Source organism: Mesocricetus auratus, unplaced genomic scaffold (genome assembly GCF_017639785.1).
Source record: "Mesocricetus auratus isolate SY011 unplaced genomic scaffold, BCM_Maur_2.0 Super-Scaffold_100008, whole genome shotgun sequence".
NCBI lineage: Eukaryota > Metazoa > Chordata > Mammalia > Rodentia > Cricetidae > Mesocricetus > Mesocricetus auratus.
Genome location: NW_024429192.1, coordinates 53,853,155 through 53,872,905, shown reverse-complemented (window position 1 = coordinate 53,872,905; position 19,751 = coordinate 53,853,155). Strand labels below are relative to the sequence as shown.

General features: G+C 42.9%; 1 protein-coding gene across 2 annotated transcripts in view; it reads left to right on the top strand.

Moving 5' to 3' along the window:
• Positions 1-19,751, top strand: part of Hgd (homogentisate 1,2-dioxygenase) — a 47,536-nt gene that overhangs the window by 17,508 nt on the left and 10,277 nt on the right. Inside the window, exons 5-10 of one of the 2 annotated variants that reach the window (XM_021227993.2) lie at positions 10,123-10,176; positions 12,003-12,094; positions 13,526-13,560; positions 14,387-14,466; positions 15,330-15,429; positions 17,325-17,449. In XM_021227993.2, coding sequence (XP_021083652.1) covers positions 10,123-10,176; positions 12,003-12,094; positions 13,526-13,560; positions 14,387-14,466; positions 15,330-15,429; positions 17,325-17,449 — 486 coding nt within the window. Of the gene's footprint in view, positions 1-10,122; positions 10,183-12,002; positions 12,095-13,525; positions 13,561-14,386; positions 14,467-15,329; positions 15,430-17,324; positions 17,450-19,751 lie in introns of both variants that reach the window. The other variant, XM_005071504.4, reaches the window with a different exon arrangement.

Here is a 19,751-nt window from a genome sequence, read left to right as displayed (position 1 = left end):
CTGCCTCCTGTCCCCCACCACATCTCCTTCTCCTCTACTCCATCCTCCTCCCCTTCTTCTTTGCAGAGTGATGCTGCAAAGTACTTAATATGCACTCTACTTCCAGTCCTGACAGACATCTACATAAGTTGCCCACCCTGACTGTTTTTAGAAGTTAACCTTTGTGCTCAGGAAGCTGAGATAGGATGATTATGAGTTTGAGTCTAGCCTGGGCTATATAACAAGATCCTAACTCAAAAAAAGAAGAAGGAGAAGGAGAAGGAAAAGGAGGAGGAGGAGGAGGAGGAGGAAGAGGAGGAGGAGGAGGAGGAGGAGAGGAAGAAGAAGAAGAAGAAGAAGAAGAAGAAGAAGAAGAAGAAGAAGAAGAAGAAGAAGAAGAAGAAGAAGAAGAAGGAAGGAAGGAAGGAAGGAAGGAAGGAAGGAAGGAAGAAATATATCCCCCACAATCCTCCCAATTTCCCCCCATTTTGTCCTTGAGATGAAGACCTTATGTTTGCCAAGTCTGTCCTTGAACTCCTGGACTTGGGAAATCCTGTCCCAGCTTCTTGAGTAGATATTATACTAGTAGGGGACTATATTCTCATGGTAGGCCTTATTCCCAAGAATAACACTTTTATTCAAAACTCACAGAAAAGTGTCAATGCCTTGGGATTCCACCAATGCAGAATTAACCACATCTATTGTTTTGTCTTATTCCTTTTCATTTTAGTCCTTGTACATCTGCATGAACAGGTAATTCCTAGAGATTCATGCAACCAGGTACCAAAAATAATTGAAAACAATTCTCCTTAAAACATTAACAGATATCTAATACGCATCCTGAAGCATCACTTTGTAAAATCCCTTTTCCTCAATTTTCCTCAAACTCCAAGCCTTTTCTGAGTTGGGATCTTCTCTTGCCTTCTTGAGCCTGCCCCAAGCTCTTTGCCTTATCTCCCCTGGTTCTTAGTTGGACTTTGCTACACTCTACCTTCTGCCTCTAGGAAATGGCATCAGTCATGAAACTTCCCCACCCCTCCTCCTAAGACATACATACATATTGGTATCCATGGTGAGACTGAAGGTCAAGGACATCCAGTGAGAATGTGCAAGTCAGCATCACTCTCCCTGGAGTAGGGAGGAACCGGGTAGGAAAGAACCTGTGAACGTGAATAACTTGAAAACATTATTTGCATATGTTAAAATATAATAGCTTCATATTTGGCTTTTTGAAAACATATTTTGTACCTTCTCACATGTCTTATATGTCTGTTGGTAGATTTTTGTTGCTATTGTTGTTGTTTGTTGATTTTTTGTTTGTTTGGCTGTGTTTTTGTGGGTTTTTTTGTTTTATTTTTTTCTGAGACTGGGTTTCTCTGTGTAGCCTTGGCTGTTCTGTCTTCAAACTCACAGAGATTCTGTTACCTGTGCCTCCCAAGTGCTGGAACTAAAGGCATGTACCACCATCACCCAGCATTATTTTTTTAATTAATTAAATTTACTTAGTGTGTGTGCCTGTGTGCACATGCGCACAAGTGCTTGTGAGTGCAAGTACACACATACTGCAGCTCAGGGTGGTAGAGAAGTCCGGATTTCCATATCTCCTGCCATGGGGGCCCTAGGCATTTACCTCAAGTCTTCAGGCTTGGTGGCTGTTGTGCCCAAGTTGCAATGGTGCCCCAGAGACCACCAGGAAGACAGACCCACTAAACTGTAAAAGCAAGGTTTTAATTGTATTGATCGTTCATCCAACTATGACAGGGACTCTGTCTGGCCTGTTGCAGCAGCTCCAGAGGGAGTGAATTTCCATGTCTACTAATAGGTTTTAGAGACAAAAGTTACAGGATTACATCAGTAAGTATGGGTTGGTTTCTGATTGGTTGACATTTGGGGACAATCAGGAGAATTTCTCAAAGTCATTTTTTGGCATGAAATTCCTGTGAGCCAATTATTCTCATTGGTCAGTGCTGAGAGGGAACATTCTGTGGTTTCTATGGCATTGTCTTGTTACTTGCAGGTGGCCTGTTGTACACAGATTCCAATAGTTTTCAAAACTATATCCTGGAGACTACAGGGGAAGTTTTGGTCCCCGCTAGAGCTTCCTTTGTGGCCAAACAGTTCCCAGGACACAAGCATCTAGGAGGCTGGAGGGAGTGGAGTCCTGGAATTTCTTTGTGTTCAGTTTTGGCCCTAGGCTCTGGGAGGCCAGAGGATCTGGAATTTCCTTGTGTCAGAGGCCTTCATGTCTTTTCTGTAGCCTGTCATGGCTGCTAAAGCAGGGGGTTGGGTGAGGGTCGGGTCCCTTTATTTCTAAATTATTAAAAGTGAAGCCCTTGAGTTTAGTTTACCCCTTTCAGTGGCAAGCATTTTTGTTGATCATCTGTAATACAATAATGTAATAACCCATGTTGGTAAATGGATTCTACTGTCGAATTTGGATACTTCCCATCTTTACTGTCATAAATAATCTTTGGTAATTGTGCTTGTCTTCCCAGCACTCCGAAGCATGAATACTGACTCTCCTTTTTTTTCTTTCTGAACCTCTGTCCTTCCCTGGGTACCATGACATTGCAGTGACTCAAAACCCACAAAATAAGGGCTTTCTAGGTCCTGAGCTAGACTATCACCTCCCCCTTGTGGCCATCTCCCTCCTAGAATTGGGGCACTCCCCTTTCTGTTCTGTCATCTTACCTCTCCCTTCTGTTCCATACCTGTTCTTGTAAGGGCTCAAATCATATTCAGTTGCCAACCCTGCCCCCATGTGTGCTGTCAAGATTCTACCCCAGCTGGTCTTTGTGGTACATGCCTACAATTCCAGCATTCAGGAAACAGAGGCAAAAGGGTCATTAGTTTGAAGCCAGCCTTGTGAGACCCTGACTCAAAATAAATAAATAAATGGCTAAGTAGATAAATAAATGTTTCTAGCATATTCTGGGAATAAGGCTATATGAATGGGGGGAGGTCCAGGCTGTGATATTCTCCCTCACCCTTTCCTTCTAAATATCAACTGGTAAAGTCCCCTTTTTGTTAGATTTCCTTTGCCACACATACAAAGGAATCGTTATTGATGAAAAATGCCTGGGTGAGATGAACCAATATGAAGAATTCCTTGAGCAACTGAGGGATTTCTAGTTCATTTTCAAAAATTAAATTGTGGACCACATTTTAAGAAATTTGTAGAATTTACTTCTGAGATATCTGTATTTTTTTCCTCCTTTTTTGTAACTCTAGATAATACAGAGCTCATTTCCATTTACCTGGGCTATTATAACAGCCTCATAACTGATCCAATATGGCATCCTCATCCTATACCTAATGATTCACCTTATTCTCGTCTAAAAGTCTTCAAACCCTGCAATCATTCCTTAGCCCCACTGCCCAGGTTGCCAAGTGCAGGCTCTTACACTAGCGAGGAGGAGCCATGACGCACTGTCATGAGCTGCTAATCCCTCTACTTCAGTGGTTCTCAACCTTTATAATACTGTGACCCTTAATATAGTTCCTCACGTTGTGGTGACTCCAAACCCTAAGATTTTTCTCATTGCTCCTTTATAACTGTGAAGTTGGCTACTGCTATGAATTGAAATGTAAATCTTTTGGAGATTTTTGTTTGTCAGAGGGGTCACGACCCACAGACTGAGAACCCCTGCTCCACTTCTTGCCAGGTCCCCTGCTTGCCAGTCACACTCAGACCATCACCATTTCAGGAAAATGTGCTAAATTATTCTGTCCTGGTGCTTTCTGCTTTTTCGTCTTCCTGGAATTTTCTCTTCCCTTATTAAGATCTATCTGTCAAAATCCCACAAATGAGTTAAAGCTGGTCTTAAACATGAATACTGCTTTCTTCCCTTGAACTCCAGCAAGTCTCCACGATCTCTCTTTGATCTGCAGCATCAAGCACATACCTATTTCCAAAAACTGCAAATATTTGTTGAACGTATTCCCTTGTAGCTCAGATCTCACCTCTCTATAAATAGACAAGATTGCATTTCCCTAAATGCATCTTCTGGCACTGGCCAGCCCTGCAGTACACGCTGCCTTGGACAGCTTGCTAGATCTTTTGTACAGTTCATCTCTATCAACTTACATTTCACTCCTTGGAAAGATATTGGAGCTGTCTGCAAACCAAAAGATTTTATGTATACAGATGTCAAATAAGCCTTGTGCCAGTATGTACTCCTGAAGGAATGCTTCTAGTTACATCTCTCTTTCAAAATCATTTCCACTGCTTATTTTCCTGCTTGGGAAATTGTCACAGTTTGGGGTCTTCTGGAATGTTCTCAGAATGGCACTAGTGGGCAGTGGTAGGATCTAAAGGCAGTGAGGCCTTTAGATCAGTGGTGGTATAGTCTCAGAGGGGATTATAGAAACGCGGTCTCTTCTTCTTTGCTACCTCGCTGGTGAGGTGAACCATTTAGCTCCATCATAATATTCCATCCTCATCAGAGACCCAAAGTCCAGAGCTTCTCAGTCCTTTACTAGAATTCCAAAACTATGAAACAATGTAAGCCTTTCCTCTTTATAGTTGAGTGACTCAGGTATTTCACTATCATAATGGAAGGCTGACTAGCATAACCATAACACTGGATAGCGAACACAAAAACCTCAGCTTGGCATTCAGGTGCAAAGTCATGTTGGGAATCTAGGTTTCCATCCATGATGATTGTTTCTTCCTTCCTTCCTTTCTTTCTTTATTTGTTTTGTCCCATGAAAGACTTTAGGAAGTCTAAACAAATTACTGTGGCTTGAATCCTCTTTACCTGTGCTCTTGTCCATTACTCCAAAGATTCCCCATGGATCAAGTAAAGCCTTATTTCTCTCCACATGAATTGTACGTTCTTTTCTCCTGAGATTGATAGATTTGCAGAAGACTTCTGTGAGTTGCTCTTTATTTCATCCACCCCCTCTTCCCTCCTTGATCTAAAAGTCAACATTATGAATATCCTGAACCTCCTCCAACCATAGCTGCTGCTGGTGCTGGCTTAAGCATTATGGCTATGGTTTTACTCACAAGTTACTTCCAAGTTCTTGAATGATGTTACCAGATTGGAATAACACATCTGCCTCTAGCGCCCACCAATGCGAAGGGAATCCAGGTCCCCCAGCATAGTTGAGTCCGTAGTGGTTTGGGATGGAGTCAGTGAATCAAGGACTCTCACATTGAAAAGACTCATCACATCATCCAGCCAGACTTGACTCTTCCAACTTCAGACATATTGAGGCTTCGCCTCATTTGTTTCCTTTTCATCTCTGGGTAAGAAATTTGAATCTCCTTCATTAAATGTTAACAGGGATCCTCCCGTCTCCCTCCTTTGGAAATGTTAAAGAATTTTTAATTCAAACATTGAATACCCTTGGAAATGCTTTTCTAACTCTTTTATTACCTAAATTTTAGGAAATAAAAGTTTATTCTCGCCGACGGTGGTGGCGCACGCCTTTAATCCCAGCACTCGGGAGGCAGAGGCAGGCGGATCTCTGTGAGTTCGAGGCCAGGCTGGACTGATAGCCTCCAAAACAATACAGAGAAACCCTGTCTCGTAAAAACCAAAACAAAAAGTTTATTATCCAATAGAATTTACAAAAGTGAAAAGCAAAGTATGTGACACACTGATAGCCCTGAAAGAAAAAGAAATGTACGAAGCCAAGTCATGGTTGGGACTTCAATATCCCTCTCTCGGTAGATGACAGAACCGCTGGACAGACAATAAGAACAGTTGAGCAACTTTGTACAGGCATGAGGAACTGATTCACACATCAGAAGTAATATCTGAACTTCTATAAGCAATGTTCTCCATGCTTATATTTATTAAGCTCTTCAAACATTCAATAACTATGCATTCATACTTACTTTAGTCTATATAGCATATTAGATACTACAATCTATATCATTGTTTTAAAAGACTTAATTAAATTCTATATGGGAGGAGTTATTCAGTGGTTATGTATAGTATGAAAAAAGTAAATGGTTATAAAACTGCAGCATTATATTATGCCATTGACTAGGCCACTTAAATAATAGGAATAGTACCCTCAAGGGTGGGAAACTGAGAGTTTAATAACAAGGTCTGAGAAGGGTTGGTGTCTGGTAATGGGTTTCTTTTTTACTTTTTTATTTGGTTGTTGTTTGTTTTGAGACAAGGTTCTTTGTGTAGCCCCAGCTGTCCTAGAACTTTCTCTGTAGACCAGGATGAACTCACAAAGACCCACCTGCCTTTGCCTCCCAAATGCTGAGATTAAAGGCATGTGCCACCACCTCCAGCTTCGTTTTTCCTGGGCCATTTTTCCTTTTGTCTCCATGCAGCCTTTCTTCTGACTAGATGTTAGAAATGAGATAGTGGTATGGTTTTTGTTTGTTTGTTTGTTTTTTGGTTTGGTACGCTGGGTTTTATTTTTATTTATTTGTTTGTTTTGACAAGACCTTTGTATATATCCCAGGTTGTAAAACCTTCAGTTCTCTTCCCTCGGTCTCCTAAATGCCTGCTTCTAATTCTTCTTAGGCTATCCCTCCTAACATTTTTTAATGTTTCATTTATTTATTGTGTATACAGTCTTCTGCCTGCATGCCAGCGGAGGGCACCAGATCTCATTCAAGGTGGTTGTGAGCCACCATATGGTTGCCGGGAATTGAACTCAGGACCTCTGGAAGAACAGTCAGTGCTCTTAACCCCTGAGCCATCTCTCCAGCCCTGTATTATTTAATTTGACCTTATTCACCACTGAAAGGCCTCACCTCCCAGGCAATCTCACTGGAGGTAGAACTTCAATATATGAATTGGTGTTGCATTGGAGGTCAGGATGTCAGTTCATATCAAAAAAGTATATCAATCACAAAGTGTCCTTTTACTGTCAGGTGCCCTTCTATAAGAGCTCATGGAATTATAGTCCCTCCCATAGCCCCATTGTTACATATATAAGAAAACAATCCAAACAGGGAAAATAATTTCCCCACATAGGCAATAGCAGAAGACGAATCTTCAGGTTTGCCCTATATGCATGGTCCTCTTGCCCTGGGTTTACCACTGTGACTGCTCGGCCTCAAATGCACTAGGCTTAGCTTCTGGCCTCAGCAGGGAATGTTCTGTTCTGCACTCCAAGAGCAATTTCTGTTCATCCCTCATCACACCAGGGCTCCTGACCAAACCCTCTTGCCTGATGATCCAAAGTTGAAATCCTCTTGTGGTCCAGGTCTTATCGGGATCTTTATTATTCCTTAAGACACGGGCTTTGTACAATCTACCACCATCAAATGACAGATACATTATTTTTCTCCCTGTACCGTCTGTCATTTGAAAACGATCATTTTTACATTGGTGAAGAAAGGCATGTCAGGGGCATAGCTTCCTTCATCTGGAATGTGGACCCTGTTGATGGTAAGCTTCCTACATCAGCAAGTGGCTGCATTTTCACCCACCACCTCAACCCCTCTGTCCTTGTGGCTGAAGAGCGGCAATGCCACCCATGACTTTGGAAAACTCCACAGCAGACCTTTCAATCCCTCCAGGCCTTGGGTTCAGTCTTTCCCACTCACAGAAGAGCCTCTTTGCTGTGAGGTGGGGCTTCATTTCTACTCACAACAGATATTCTACCTTTATTTTACAGGCATCCTAGTACAACAGCCACCTAGCTAGCAGAAATTCATTTGCTACTCTGCTGTCTCCCTTGCTCTCCCTCCCTCCTCTCTCTCTCTCTCTCTCTCTCTCTATATATATATATATACATATATATAATCTTATATATTTTATAGTATATATGTTTATAAATGTATTTATATATTACATATAATTATTTGTGTATATATTTATATATAATATATAATTGCATAAAATCTCTCTCCTTCCTATTCCCTTGCCCATCTCTCCTTTTTCCTTGGATTTGGATTTAAGTTTGTGTTATTTAAACATTGATGCTTTTTTTTTTTTTGGTTTTTCGAGACAGGGTTTCTCTGTATTGTTTTGGAGGCTGTCCTGGAACTAGCTCTGTAGACCAGGCTGGCCTCGAACTCACAGAGATCCACCTGCTTCTGCCTCCCGAGTGCTGGGATTAAAGGCGTGCGCCACCACGGAAGTCAGCACTTCCACCACCACATCTGGCTTGAGCTGCCATGATTTCTTTGGTCTAGCTGGATGGCTAATCGCTTGATTGACTGGGTAGGCTTTTCTAAGCATGGTGTTTGTTCAGCAATGCCGTGGTCACCGAATCTCAGAGTTCCTGGTTAGCTGCACATAGAAGAATGTTTATAAAATGCTGATGCCTAGGTCCCACTTCCAGAGGTCTTGATTTAATTTGGTCCTGGTTTCAAAGGCTGTCCAGTTGATTCTCGGGGGTATCCAGGGTTGAGAATCTCTGGTTAGCACTGAATGGTTGCCAGGGCAACAATTGATCTGACACTTAGATATCTTCCTCTGGGAAATCTATGATGATGACTCTTTTTCAGGTGATTTTCCTACACTGCTACCAGAGAGAGAGGCAGTAGGCAGTGGCTAGTAGTAGACCATGGCCACCCCCTAAAGCTGCAACAGTACTTGGGTGGGGCATTGCTCCATGGGAGAGCATATATTGTACAAGCATGGAGTTCTGAGTTTGGTCCCCAGCGCACGCGCGCACACACACACACACACACACACACACACACACACCATCCTACATGCTCAGTGTTCAGCTATGGCCCTTCCTAAGGTCAAGGGAATTTTCTTCTAGGTCTGTAGTTCTTGGCAGGATACTGGACTCAAAGGGGTGTTTTGATAAGGGGGGTGTTTTGGATTGTTACAACTTGGAGGAATGCAACTGGTATCTCATGGGCAGAGGACAGGAGCAGTGCTAAGCATCTCTCTCTGCATAGGGCAGCTCTACAGCAAAGAATTACCCAGCACAAAACGTCTCACATGCCAATGGTTGAAAGTCCTTTCTGTCTCCTTGCTCTTCGGGTCCCCCTGTGTCCCGAGAAGTAGCATCATGAAAGGAATCAGCCCTGAAGTATTTCCTGCATTCTAATTCTATTTTAAGCACAATTTCAGTGGTCTTTTTCAGACCCACATTTTGCATCCCTTCCTTTGATATGGTCTCAGAATGTCATTATCCCCTTTGCTTTTAAGAAATGATGGATGCTGCCTGACTGCCTGGATCACAGGCAGAATAATCCCAGCGTCACACTTTCCATTGGCTGCTCACTTTCCTGCCTGGCTGCCTTCTCAAAATACAGAATGAGCAGAGCCCAGGACCCTGATGAAGCCCTTGCCCATCCAGCCTCCACCAGGTCTAACAGGCAATGGAGCTAGCCCCAGGGTGCAGGTGACTCCAGAAGATGTGCCCTGGGGATGCTGGGCAGAAGAGCTCCCAGCCTGGCTGCAGCCGGCCCTGGGCTACATTGTTATAAACACTGGGCTGATTTATGAGCAGGTCCTGCACCTGCTGGTTTTTCTCCCCACTTCCTTAGATCAGCTCATTATTGAATTAAAGATCATTGCGATTTAAAGTAACCATTGGGCAGCCTGGGGACAAACCCAAGTTGGGGGAAGAAATTGAACAGGGAACTGCATTTACCAAATCCAATCTCAGCTGGATGATTTTTCTCAGTCTTAAGGAAATAATTCAAAACTCCAAGGGCTGGAAGTAGAAGTAGAGCCTTCCCTGCAGTGTCAGGAGCCCACACAGAGAGGCTGGCATGCCAGGAAAGGGAGCCGATTATAAATAGCATGAAAGCAGCATCAGTCAAAACTCACAGATGTGCCTGAGTGAAATGTTAAAAGAAACACCTTCTGAGAGAGGGAGCGGTGGCTTCTTTTTATTTTAATAATTGAAAGCACGAAAGAACAAAGGCGCTTCATATTCATGTTAAATGCACACACCCCCACAGCACACAGAGAAAGAGATACACAGCCCTACAACACACACACACACACACACAGAGAGAGAGAGAGAGAGAGAGAGAGAGAGAGAGAGAGAGAGAGAGAGAGAGAGAGAGAGAGAGAGACCCTTTAAAGAAATGATGGATCATCATTAGTTCTAACACAACAAAATTACAAATGGCCAGAACCTCAAAGAGGGAGCAGTTTCTCTTTTTCCTCTGTGTAATTGAATCTATTTAATAAGCCTATGGTCTCTCCCTGTGAAGTCATTTTCCTGTATGGGTATTTCTTTTTCCAGCTCAGATGGAAACCATTTGAGATTCCAAAAGCGTCTCAGAAGAAAGTGGACTTTGTGAGTGTAAGTCAATATTCTCTGCACCTCGCCACTGCCCTCCTCTGTCCTGCGGTGAGCGAGCTAACAGTCTGCAGTCAGAATGCCAAGCAGAGCAGCCTGAACTGGAGATGAAGCCACCTGTGTATAGCGTGGGGCCTGACTAAGGGATGTCTTACTTACAGGCACCATATGCCTTCTGACACCAAAGGACACCCAGGAGTTTTTTCACCTCACAGAAATGCCAAAGACAGTAAACTTTCCTCCCTCCAACACTTCTTTGGGTCAGAATGGGCACTGCTAACCTTTTTGATCCATGGCGTCTTTGATAGTCTGGTGATGCCTATTTTTATTTACGTATTTACTTATTTTGTTGTTGGTTTTTAATTTGGGGGCTTGGGGGTTTTGGTTGCTTGGTTGATTTGGTTGAGATAGGATCTCCCTCTGTAGTTCAGGATAGCCTTGAACTTGGCAGACCTCTTCCCTCAGTCCTAGGTGCTGTGATTACTGCTATGAGTCACTATGCTTGGTATAAACTGTGCTTTTTTGACTGGGTAAAATAAATTATATCAAATTACACAGTCATGTTGAGATACAATGGTAAAAATATTTCAAAGAAATAAATTGTATTTGTTTATATAGTTATAAGCATGCCTCCTAGTTAATGTACTAGATCATAAGACCTATGGGAAAATTCACTCACTTTAGTATGTGCCCAAATGATACTTTGAGATACCTGTGATGAATGCTATAAAAATGTCCCAGTCATTGACAAAGTGACAGGCACTTCTAGTATTGCTATGGTCTGCTACTTCTACTTCTGGTGCTGCTGTGGTCTGCTACCTGTACTCATAATAATTGAAAGAAATGGTACATTCCATGCAGATTAACAAAAAGTAAGTACAACAAAAGTTCCCATTCCAAGAACTTGAAAGCCCTGAAATGGATACATGGGCTAAGGTGGCGTCAACTCAGGTGGCAGCCTGATAAGTACAGTGCCAACTGGCCGTCCTTCTTGATAGTTACAGTTGGCAGTACTGGGACACCTGCACCCACAGCAAGAAGTGTGTGGGTGAAGGGACAGGAGCTGTCGGCGTAGTGTCACAAGAGGACAGAGGAGGGCTCTGCAGGCCAACTTGGCTCATGGTTCACTGAGGGACACTCCAGGTGCCCCGCTTTAGCCCAAACTATAAATCATCTTGAAGCCTTTATCCTTTTAAGTGTCCCCATACCTTGTGAAGACTCACTGTAGTAGACCTCAAACTTATCAGTGAAGTGACAACAGAAACACAGATTCCCTTCCTGTGTAAGTTATGGATATCTGAGGAGCAGAACTCACTCTGTTTTGGCTCCTTGCCTGCAGGTTTGGGGCAGAGTGATGTAAGAAGGCCCCCTGGCCCCATGTCAGGGCTTCTTGCATTCTGGATCATCTGGTCTTATAGCAGAAGGACTTGTAGTTAGTCACAAGGTCTTCTACTTGGCTCTGTTCTGCTCTGAGAGTAGCCTGGCTTTCTTCACAAGAGGGCTGCCCCGGGGTGGGGTAGACTTGAGGAACACTAAATGTCAAGGGAAGCTTCATGTTCTCTCCCCTATCCCCCAAAATCCTTCTACCACATATCACCTCCTTCTTCCGGGTTTACTGTAATCATAATAAAATGCCAGTTTCGAACTTTATGTTCATCTGATATGGCCATTAAGAGTTCAGACAAAGTCTACTACATTTCAGGCAGCTGAGCTCCCAAATGACTCCTGGGACATTCTCAATGGGAAGAAGACTAGAACCTTGCAAGCTTCATGACTCTTGGGACACAGGGATTATTCTCACCCTCTCTCTCCTGCTCTCCCAGGGTCTGCACACCTTATGTGGAGCTGGAGACATCAAGTCTAACAATGGGCTTGCTATTCACATTTTCCTGTGTAACTCCTCCATGGAGAACAGGTAAGAGTCTCAGTGCTGGTGCATGATGTTCCCATCCCCCGGGGCCTGTGGAGACCTAAGGCACAAACACTGTCCTTTCCTAGTTGTTCTCCTCCCAGAGAAATGTTGCTATGGATTTCCTAATAATGATATCAAATGAGAATTTCTGTTTTGACTGACTCTTATGACAAAACGGCATGTAATAGTGTAGGCAGAAAGGAGAGGTTAGGATCCTGTGATGAACGAGTAGCTCAAGTAGCATTCCCCAGGGCTCAAGTCCAAAGTCACACTGCAAGCAAGAGCAGCTATGAAGGCAAGGTGTCAGCTTTAGCTGATAGCTGGTGGCTTTGTGTGCGCTTCATGCTGCTGCACATAGAAGTTTACTTACTGTTTTCTAAAGGGAAGTATATGTCCTAGTACATGTGTGTACAAGTCAGAGACATGTTCCTTCTTTCCTTCCACCATGTGGTCCCAGGGATCAAACTCAGACCCTTAGCCTTGGTAGCAGGTGTCTTACCTGCTGGGCTATTTCACTGGTCCCTCTATTCTTCTTTCTTTTCAATTTGAAAAAGTGAATGACATCCCTACCTTGTCTTTGGAAAGCAGTCTATCATGGCGTCTTTGCATACAACCTCTAGAACTAAGCTGTTGTACATGAAGCTGAAGTCTGCTCTTGCTGACTTCATGAATTTGTGTGAGCTCTTCAACTTTTTTAAAAAAATATTTTTATTTTTATTTTATGTGTGTCGGTGTCTTACCTGCATATATATCTGTGCACCATGTGTGCCTGGTGCCTGTGGAGGTCAGAAGAGAGTGTTGGATCCCCTGGCACTGGAGATAGGGACCGTTGCGAGAAACCATGGGAGTCGTAGGAATAGAACTTGGGACCTCTCAAAGAGAAACTGCTGAACCATCTCTCCTGCCCTAGCTGATTCACTAGTGAATCATGAATTGAAGCCACGATCACAGCCCTGAGACATTGGAGACCTCCCTTTGGGTCTAGCCTTGTATCAGGTCACCTCCCTTCTCTCCACGTAAGCCACAATGGCCTCCCTTTTCTTCTCTCAACATGCTATGAGCCTCCTTGCCCCAGAGCACCTGAGCACGCTTCTCTTTTTGCCTGGTGTTTCTTCTCTTGCCTCAATGATCTTTTGTCAAATGTCTCATCTGTAGTGAGACCCTTGTTTTCTTCTCAAACCAGTGCAGGCCCCTGAACTTGACTTTCCCAGTACCAGCTGTGCCTTGCAGCGATAGAGTTCCGCACTTGCGTATTTCCTGATGCAGTCTGCTAGACTTTTAACTCCTTGGGGGGAGGGTGCTGGGGTTCTGCAGTCCATTTTATACCCAGCACCTGGTTTGTGGTAGGCACTAAATAATAATTTGTAGAATAAATAAACTTGTCCAGAATGTGTTAAAACTGAAAGAAATCACAGAAAGTACTCTGTATTTCAGATGCTTTTGCAATTCAGACGGGGATTTCCTGATTGGTAAGCTCCTGCGTGGGAAGATTGACTGGTTCCTAGCCCACGCTACATTCCAGGTTTTGTTGTTGTTGTTGCATCTACCTTCCTGCATTCTCCCATCTATTTTAGTAAATGAAGTACCATCTACAGAGTGAGGTCCAGACGCCATTGGTGGTCTGGAAAAGATTCCTAGCGTACCTCAAAGTGTCTAATGTATGTTCTGGGCTTTCGGCCTGTGGCTGTCTCTGTTGGGCCTCTCTCATGTGGGAGATCTTGGCAGCTGAAATGAAGTTAATAACATGTGACTAACTTATTAGGAAAATTCTATTTGCTTTAAAACGCACCCAAGGAAAGCCGATTTATCATCAATAACCACCATTCGGGTAAAAATTTTATGAGACCATCTAAAATATAAGGTCCATCAGAGATGATTCTTGTCTTCCCATGCTGTTTGGTAGTATCAGTATTTGGGCGTGAACATTTTGTGTGAACATATTCATGTGGTCGGTAGACATACAAATGTTGAGTATTTCCACTGAAATGTCAGAAAAGAGTGATTTCTTCACGCTATTTCTATGACCCTTTTGGTCAATTTACGAAAGTGCAAATATACAAGCTCCTCAAAAGGGGTGGGGAGTGAGGGGGAAGATGGAGATTTTGAAGAACTTTCAAAATAGTCTAGGCAGTAAAATAGCTAACTGACATTGTCAGAATATAACTTACCCCCAAGAGACATAAGAAAGTTCTCCTCATCTGCAATAACAAGCAAATACAGCCCCTAAGCCTTCAGGGTCTCCCTTGAACAGGGTTGCTCTCACCACTGCTTTGTCATTTTTTTCTTATTTGCCAGTTCCCCAGAAAGGGAAGCTTCTCATTTACACAGAGTTTGGCAAGATGCTCCTGCAGCCCAATGAGATCTGCGTCATTCAGGTTGGTAATGAGCCCCTGTCCCCACTGCCTCTCCCTAATTTGGGAGCAATCAGATGCTTCAGCTGCTGCTATTTCTAACACAAAAAAATGTCTCTGTCATGTCTGGGCAACAGAGAGGAATGTGAGTTACACAGAAGGCTTTGGGGTAAGCAGGCTTAGCACCTGCTTTATTTAATATAGCACACAATCACAAAGCAAAGAATGTTTATCACTTTCCTAAATGTTTGTAGTCTGCTTAAGGCTGTGTCGAAGAGTGGAGATAGTGAAGATATTTAAATACATATGCACATACATACATACATACATACATACATACATACATGCTAATTGGAGGCTGCCATTATCTCTGGACCCAATGAGAGATTAATTACGGATATGGTTAGGAATTAGATTTTTCTTTGTAGCCCATCTTTAATCTGCTTGCCTTTCACAATTGTCTCAGAGTTTCTATTGCTGTGAAAAGACACCATGACCATGGCAACTCTTATAAAGGAAACGTTTCATTGGGGTGGCTCATTTACAGTTTTAGAGGTTCAGTCCATTATCATCACGGTGATGAGCATGGCGATGTGCAAATAGACACGGTGCTGGCTACATCTTGCAGACAGCAGAAAGTCGACTGAGACACTGGGCGGTACCCTAAGCATAAGGCAATCTCAAAGTCTGCCCCCACAGTGACTCGCTTCCTCCAACAAGGCCACACCCACCCCAACAGAACCACACCTTCTAGTAATGCTGCTCCTTATGAGATTACATTCAAACTACCACAATAACACACCTACAAACATGGTCAATGTACTTCTGCACATAACTTCAAGCACGTGATTTATTTAAGAGGGCATGCTTGTGTTTACGTCCTCCAGAGAGGAATGCGATTCAGCATCGATGTCTTCGAAGAGACCAGAGGCTACATCCTGGAGGTCTATGGTGTCCACTTTGAGTTACCTGACCTGGGACCCATTGGTAAACCTTCACTCTAAGCCTCACTTGAGACACATCTCCTTCCATCTCTTACTCTCTTAGACTCCAATTTATCTTCCCTCCCCAGACCAAGTGTCTTCCTATAAAATACAGGAAATAAGAGAAAATGACCCAAACCAATCTACTCTAAGTTTCTCTAAAATAACCCCACAGAACAGTGTTGATAAAGGCATTTAATGGGTTTCTGGTTAGATAGTATGCATTACAAAGGACACAGAAGGGGAACACAAGAATAGGTTTACCAAGAATGAGATCTGAGGTTTGATTAGATTCTTTTGGGCTTTTTGTTTTGTTTTGTTTTTTGAGTCAGAATCTCTCATATCCCAGGCTGAACTCTAATTCTCTATGTAGATGAGAATGACCTTCAACTTCTAATCCTATTGCACTGTTTCCTGACTGTGGGGATTATAGGTGCTTACTACCATGCAGTACAGAGGACTGAACCCAGGGCTGCATGTATGCTGGACAAGCACTTGGCCAAATGAGCTACATTCCCCCAGCCCTGAGAATTGATTAACTTCTGATGACATCTTAAAGAGAAGAGGCGAGGGAACCACTTAAGCAAATATATGCTAATGAGAATGAGCTTTGTGAAGTCAATGATCTGTGTGTTTCCAGTCATAAAAATGGCCTGGGTTCTATTCCCACGGAACCATGGACTGGGCTGGGTGACACATGGCCTTTGAACGTCACATTCCTTCTGAGCACACTTCACAAAATCCACACACCTAATAGTAACAAGTGTATCGCTTTGTGCTGTGAAGGAGCTAGAAACAACAGCCTCTATGAAGGTAGAGTAAAACTTCTGCTCTCCCGGCCTCTACTCTTCAAAGGGCTGAAGGCAGGGGCTGCCCTCTGGCAGCTGGCCTCTGGTTTCACATTGAGCCATACCTCCTAGTTCTTTCCTTCCATGTCAACAGCTTTTCAGAGCAACAAGGACAGGCCAGCATGTGCCTTCTGGTCACTCCCCTGGGGATCCAAATATTCAGAGGAAGGTGGGAGGCAGCAGAGAGGCAGCTGGAGCCTTGGTGGGCCGTCTGTCATCCCGCCTGCCGCCCACTCTTCCCACTTTGGACTAGCTTCCTGCTGCTGTGCAGGCAGCCGAGCCTTCAGGTTCCGCGGAGCATGTACCCTCTGGAAAATATATATAATTTACTAACCAGCTGGGGGTTTATTTTTTCTTTTAACCCCAGGAGCTGGAAATGATAAAACACTCCCCAGGCCTCTCCTCTCTGAGTTAAATTAAGTTTTTTGCACTTGTGCTTTTTCATATTTTGTCTTTTGATTTATTTCCTTTCTCTGGAGGGAACACTCACTCCTGAACAAAGCTAGACAGGCAGGTCCTCAGTCTGTCCTCTCTGACAGGCAGGCACATATTTTTTAGGCTGAACAGCAGTTTTATAGTCTTAGCCTTTGAGTTCTATCTACATGGCACAGGCCTGCCTGGGACAATAGCTTATAGTATTTTTATATGATATCGAGGTCTAGGGATGTGTTGGAGAGTTCCCAAGCTTCCTTGGACAGAATCTGCTGTTCTCTTGACTCTCCCTCTTTCCTCTTCTCTGGGCCCTTCCTCTCCCTTTCTCTCACCTGTAGTATACACAAGTGATGAGGTAATGCGTATAAAAAGTCTATGAGTCATAGTCACTCTACAATTTTAGGAGACAAGGCTGCTTATGAGGATTCTCTGTTTTTCAACCACATCTCTTGGATCTTTCTACAAATCTAGCAGACTGAGATCCAATATATTTAGTGCTGCCTGGGATTGAACCTTGGGACTCACATATGCTGGGCAGGCACTCGGTCATAGCCCTGGCTGGGCATCTTTCCTTTGGTTCCTGAAGTATGTAAATGGGGTTCGGGTTACTGTGTTCTAGGAGCAAATGGCCTGGCCAATCCTCGTGACTTCTTGATCCCTGTTGCCTGGTATGAAGATCGTCAAGTGCCAGGTGGTTACACCGTGGTTAATAAATACCAGGGCAAGCTGTTTGCTTCCAAACAGGTAAAGTAAGACTGCTGGTAGCCAGAGAATGAATGTGGAGTTAGGAGGAGGAGGCACTGGTTGGTAGCCAAGATTAGCACTACATATGTTTGTTTGTTTGTTTTTATCACACCACTAAAGTACTGAAAATTACATACTATCTGCCTTTCTAGTCATGGAAACAAGTCGGATAGTGATAGTTAATTCTCCCATATCCCAGTAAGTGACTGAAGCAGAGTTAAAACCTCCAGCTGTTCGACTCCAGAGGCTGTGCTTTTTCTACTCATCTAGCAATGGAGATTGGCAAAATGCAGGTCTCTAAAAATGACATGGGGAACATGACGGATAGGTCACCTAATATGTTCTGAAAAAGAAGATAAGTCACCACAAAAATAGCCAACATTGATATTCCTCAGTGACCACCTTATTCCAAATACAAGTAATTGCTTTTTAATCCAAAACAAAGAGAATTTAGTTAAGTAGCTTCAATCATACCAGAGGCCTAGTAAACTGAAGATACAGGCAATAATAAAAAGTTAATTTTGAGACAGGATAACATTCTGTCCCTTCTATATGAGTGTCATATAAATAACATATATATAAAATAAGATATGTTATATAGCAGCATATATATATGTATAATACTATAATACTATAATACTATATGGCTTTTTGTTTATTTTTTTGAGACAAGGTCTCATGTAGCCCAGGTTACCCTTGAACTTGTTTTGTAGCTGAGAGTAACCTTGAACTCCTGATCCTCCTGCTTCTACCTCCCAAGAGAGAACATTTCAGGAGTACATGATATGCTAGGCTACTACTATATATTATTACTCAACTTGTTGCGTGCATAATGTTAGAACAGATTAATCACATAATGGAAGGCACCCAAATAGTCTTTCTGTTACTGTTATTTGTTTGCTTTATTCATCTGACTTACTGTCTGTTTTTGCCTAGCATGAGTTATTTTCCTTGAATAACACCAAAAGGCCATGCTGACCAGCAGAGGCAAACCAGTCTGAAACTTCAGTTTAATCCCTGGAGCAAATGGCAATGTGTTATTCTCACAATCTCTGGGTCAGGATTTTTCATAAGTGGTTCAGGGATCATCTGTATTAGAAAGCCTCAGAAAGCCTTGTTTAAAATGCTCATCCCAGGGCTGGAGAGATGGCTTAGTGGCTAAGAGCACTGTTCTTCCAGAGGACCCAGGTTCAATTCCCAGCACCCACATGGCAGCTTACAACTGTCTATAACTCCAGTTCCAGGGGATTTGACACCTCCACATCAAAGCATATAAAGTTACATTTTAAAAATGACTTTAAAAAATAAAAATGAATAAAATAAGAAATAAAATGCTCATACCTACATGAATTCTCTCACCTGGAAAAAAAGAAACCCTCCGGGGGTTGAGAAGTACAAATCTACATGAATTTTAAGTATGTTGCCAAGATTGTTATTGTTTTACATGCAATTAATAGAGAGCCTCCATTCTGGCAATAGCCAACAGCTACTGTAGAAAGCTTTCTACTTCTCAGAGAGCCCTTGAAATGGTCCTACTGGTCCATTCTCCTCTATCATGGTCTGTGCCCTGGGAGGCTGACATTTATCCACAAAGTAACCTGGGCTCCTTAGTCTATTGTTTGTTTCAATCGGAAGGAACTTGATGACAGGAAGGAGAATAGTTGGACATTTCTTCACTGCTTCCTCCCTATTTAAGACATGAATGGGACCTGATCTGGCTCCTGTTGAGTGGCCTCAGTGTGAGAAGTTGGTTCATTGCAGCTTGTAAAGCTGATGTGCACAGGTCTTCACTACCCTGGTGGTCAGCAGTGTCACACTGGGACTCAAAACCAGATCTCAGTTTATGACTAGAGGCACTCAATATCTGCAAATTTTTTTAGCCAGAAAAAATATTATTACTGGGGGGGAGATAAAATATAATAGTGAGAGTATTCATACCCAGATATCAGCAAATACTATACATCAGAGCTGTGTTTCCCCAGAAAACTAACTACAGATATTTACAAATATACCCTTCTTCATGGTTCCAGATCTTGCTGGTGTCCTATCACAGTATTTTCTCTTCTTATTTCTCATGCCCGGGAATGTCAATGCCTCCCGGCTGTTGTAAGGCTCAGATATCTCAATCTTCTAATCATTCCACTTAGTCCTAAACCATGCCTTTGTGCATGGTTTTTTTTCCTTTGTTCTTGAGAATATCGTAATGTCATAAGTACAAAGACAGATGATCATATTCATTCCCATTTCCCCCTTTTCCTATCTCCACATCTCCTTCAACACATCATACTCCCAACTTCACTTC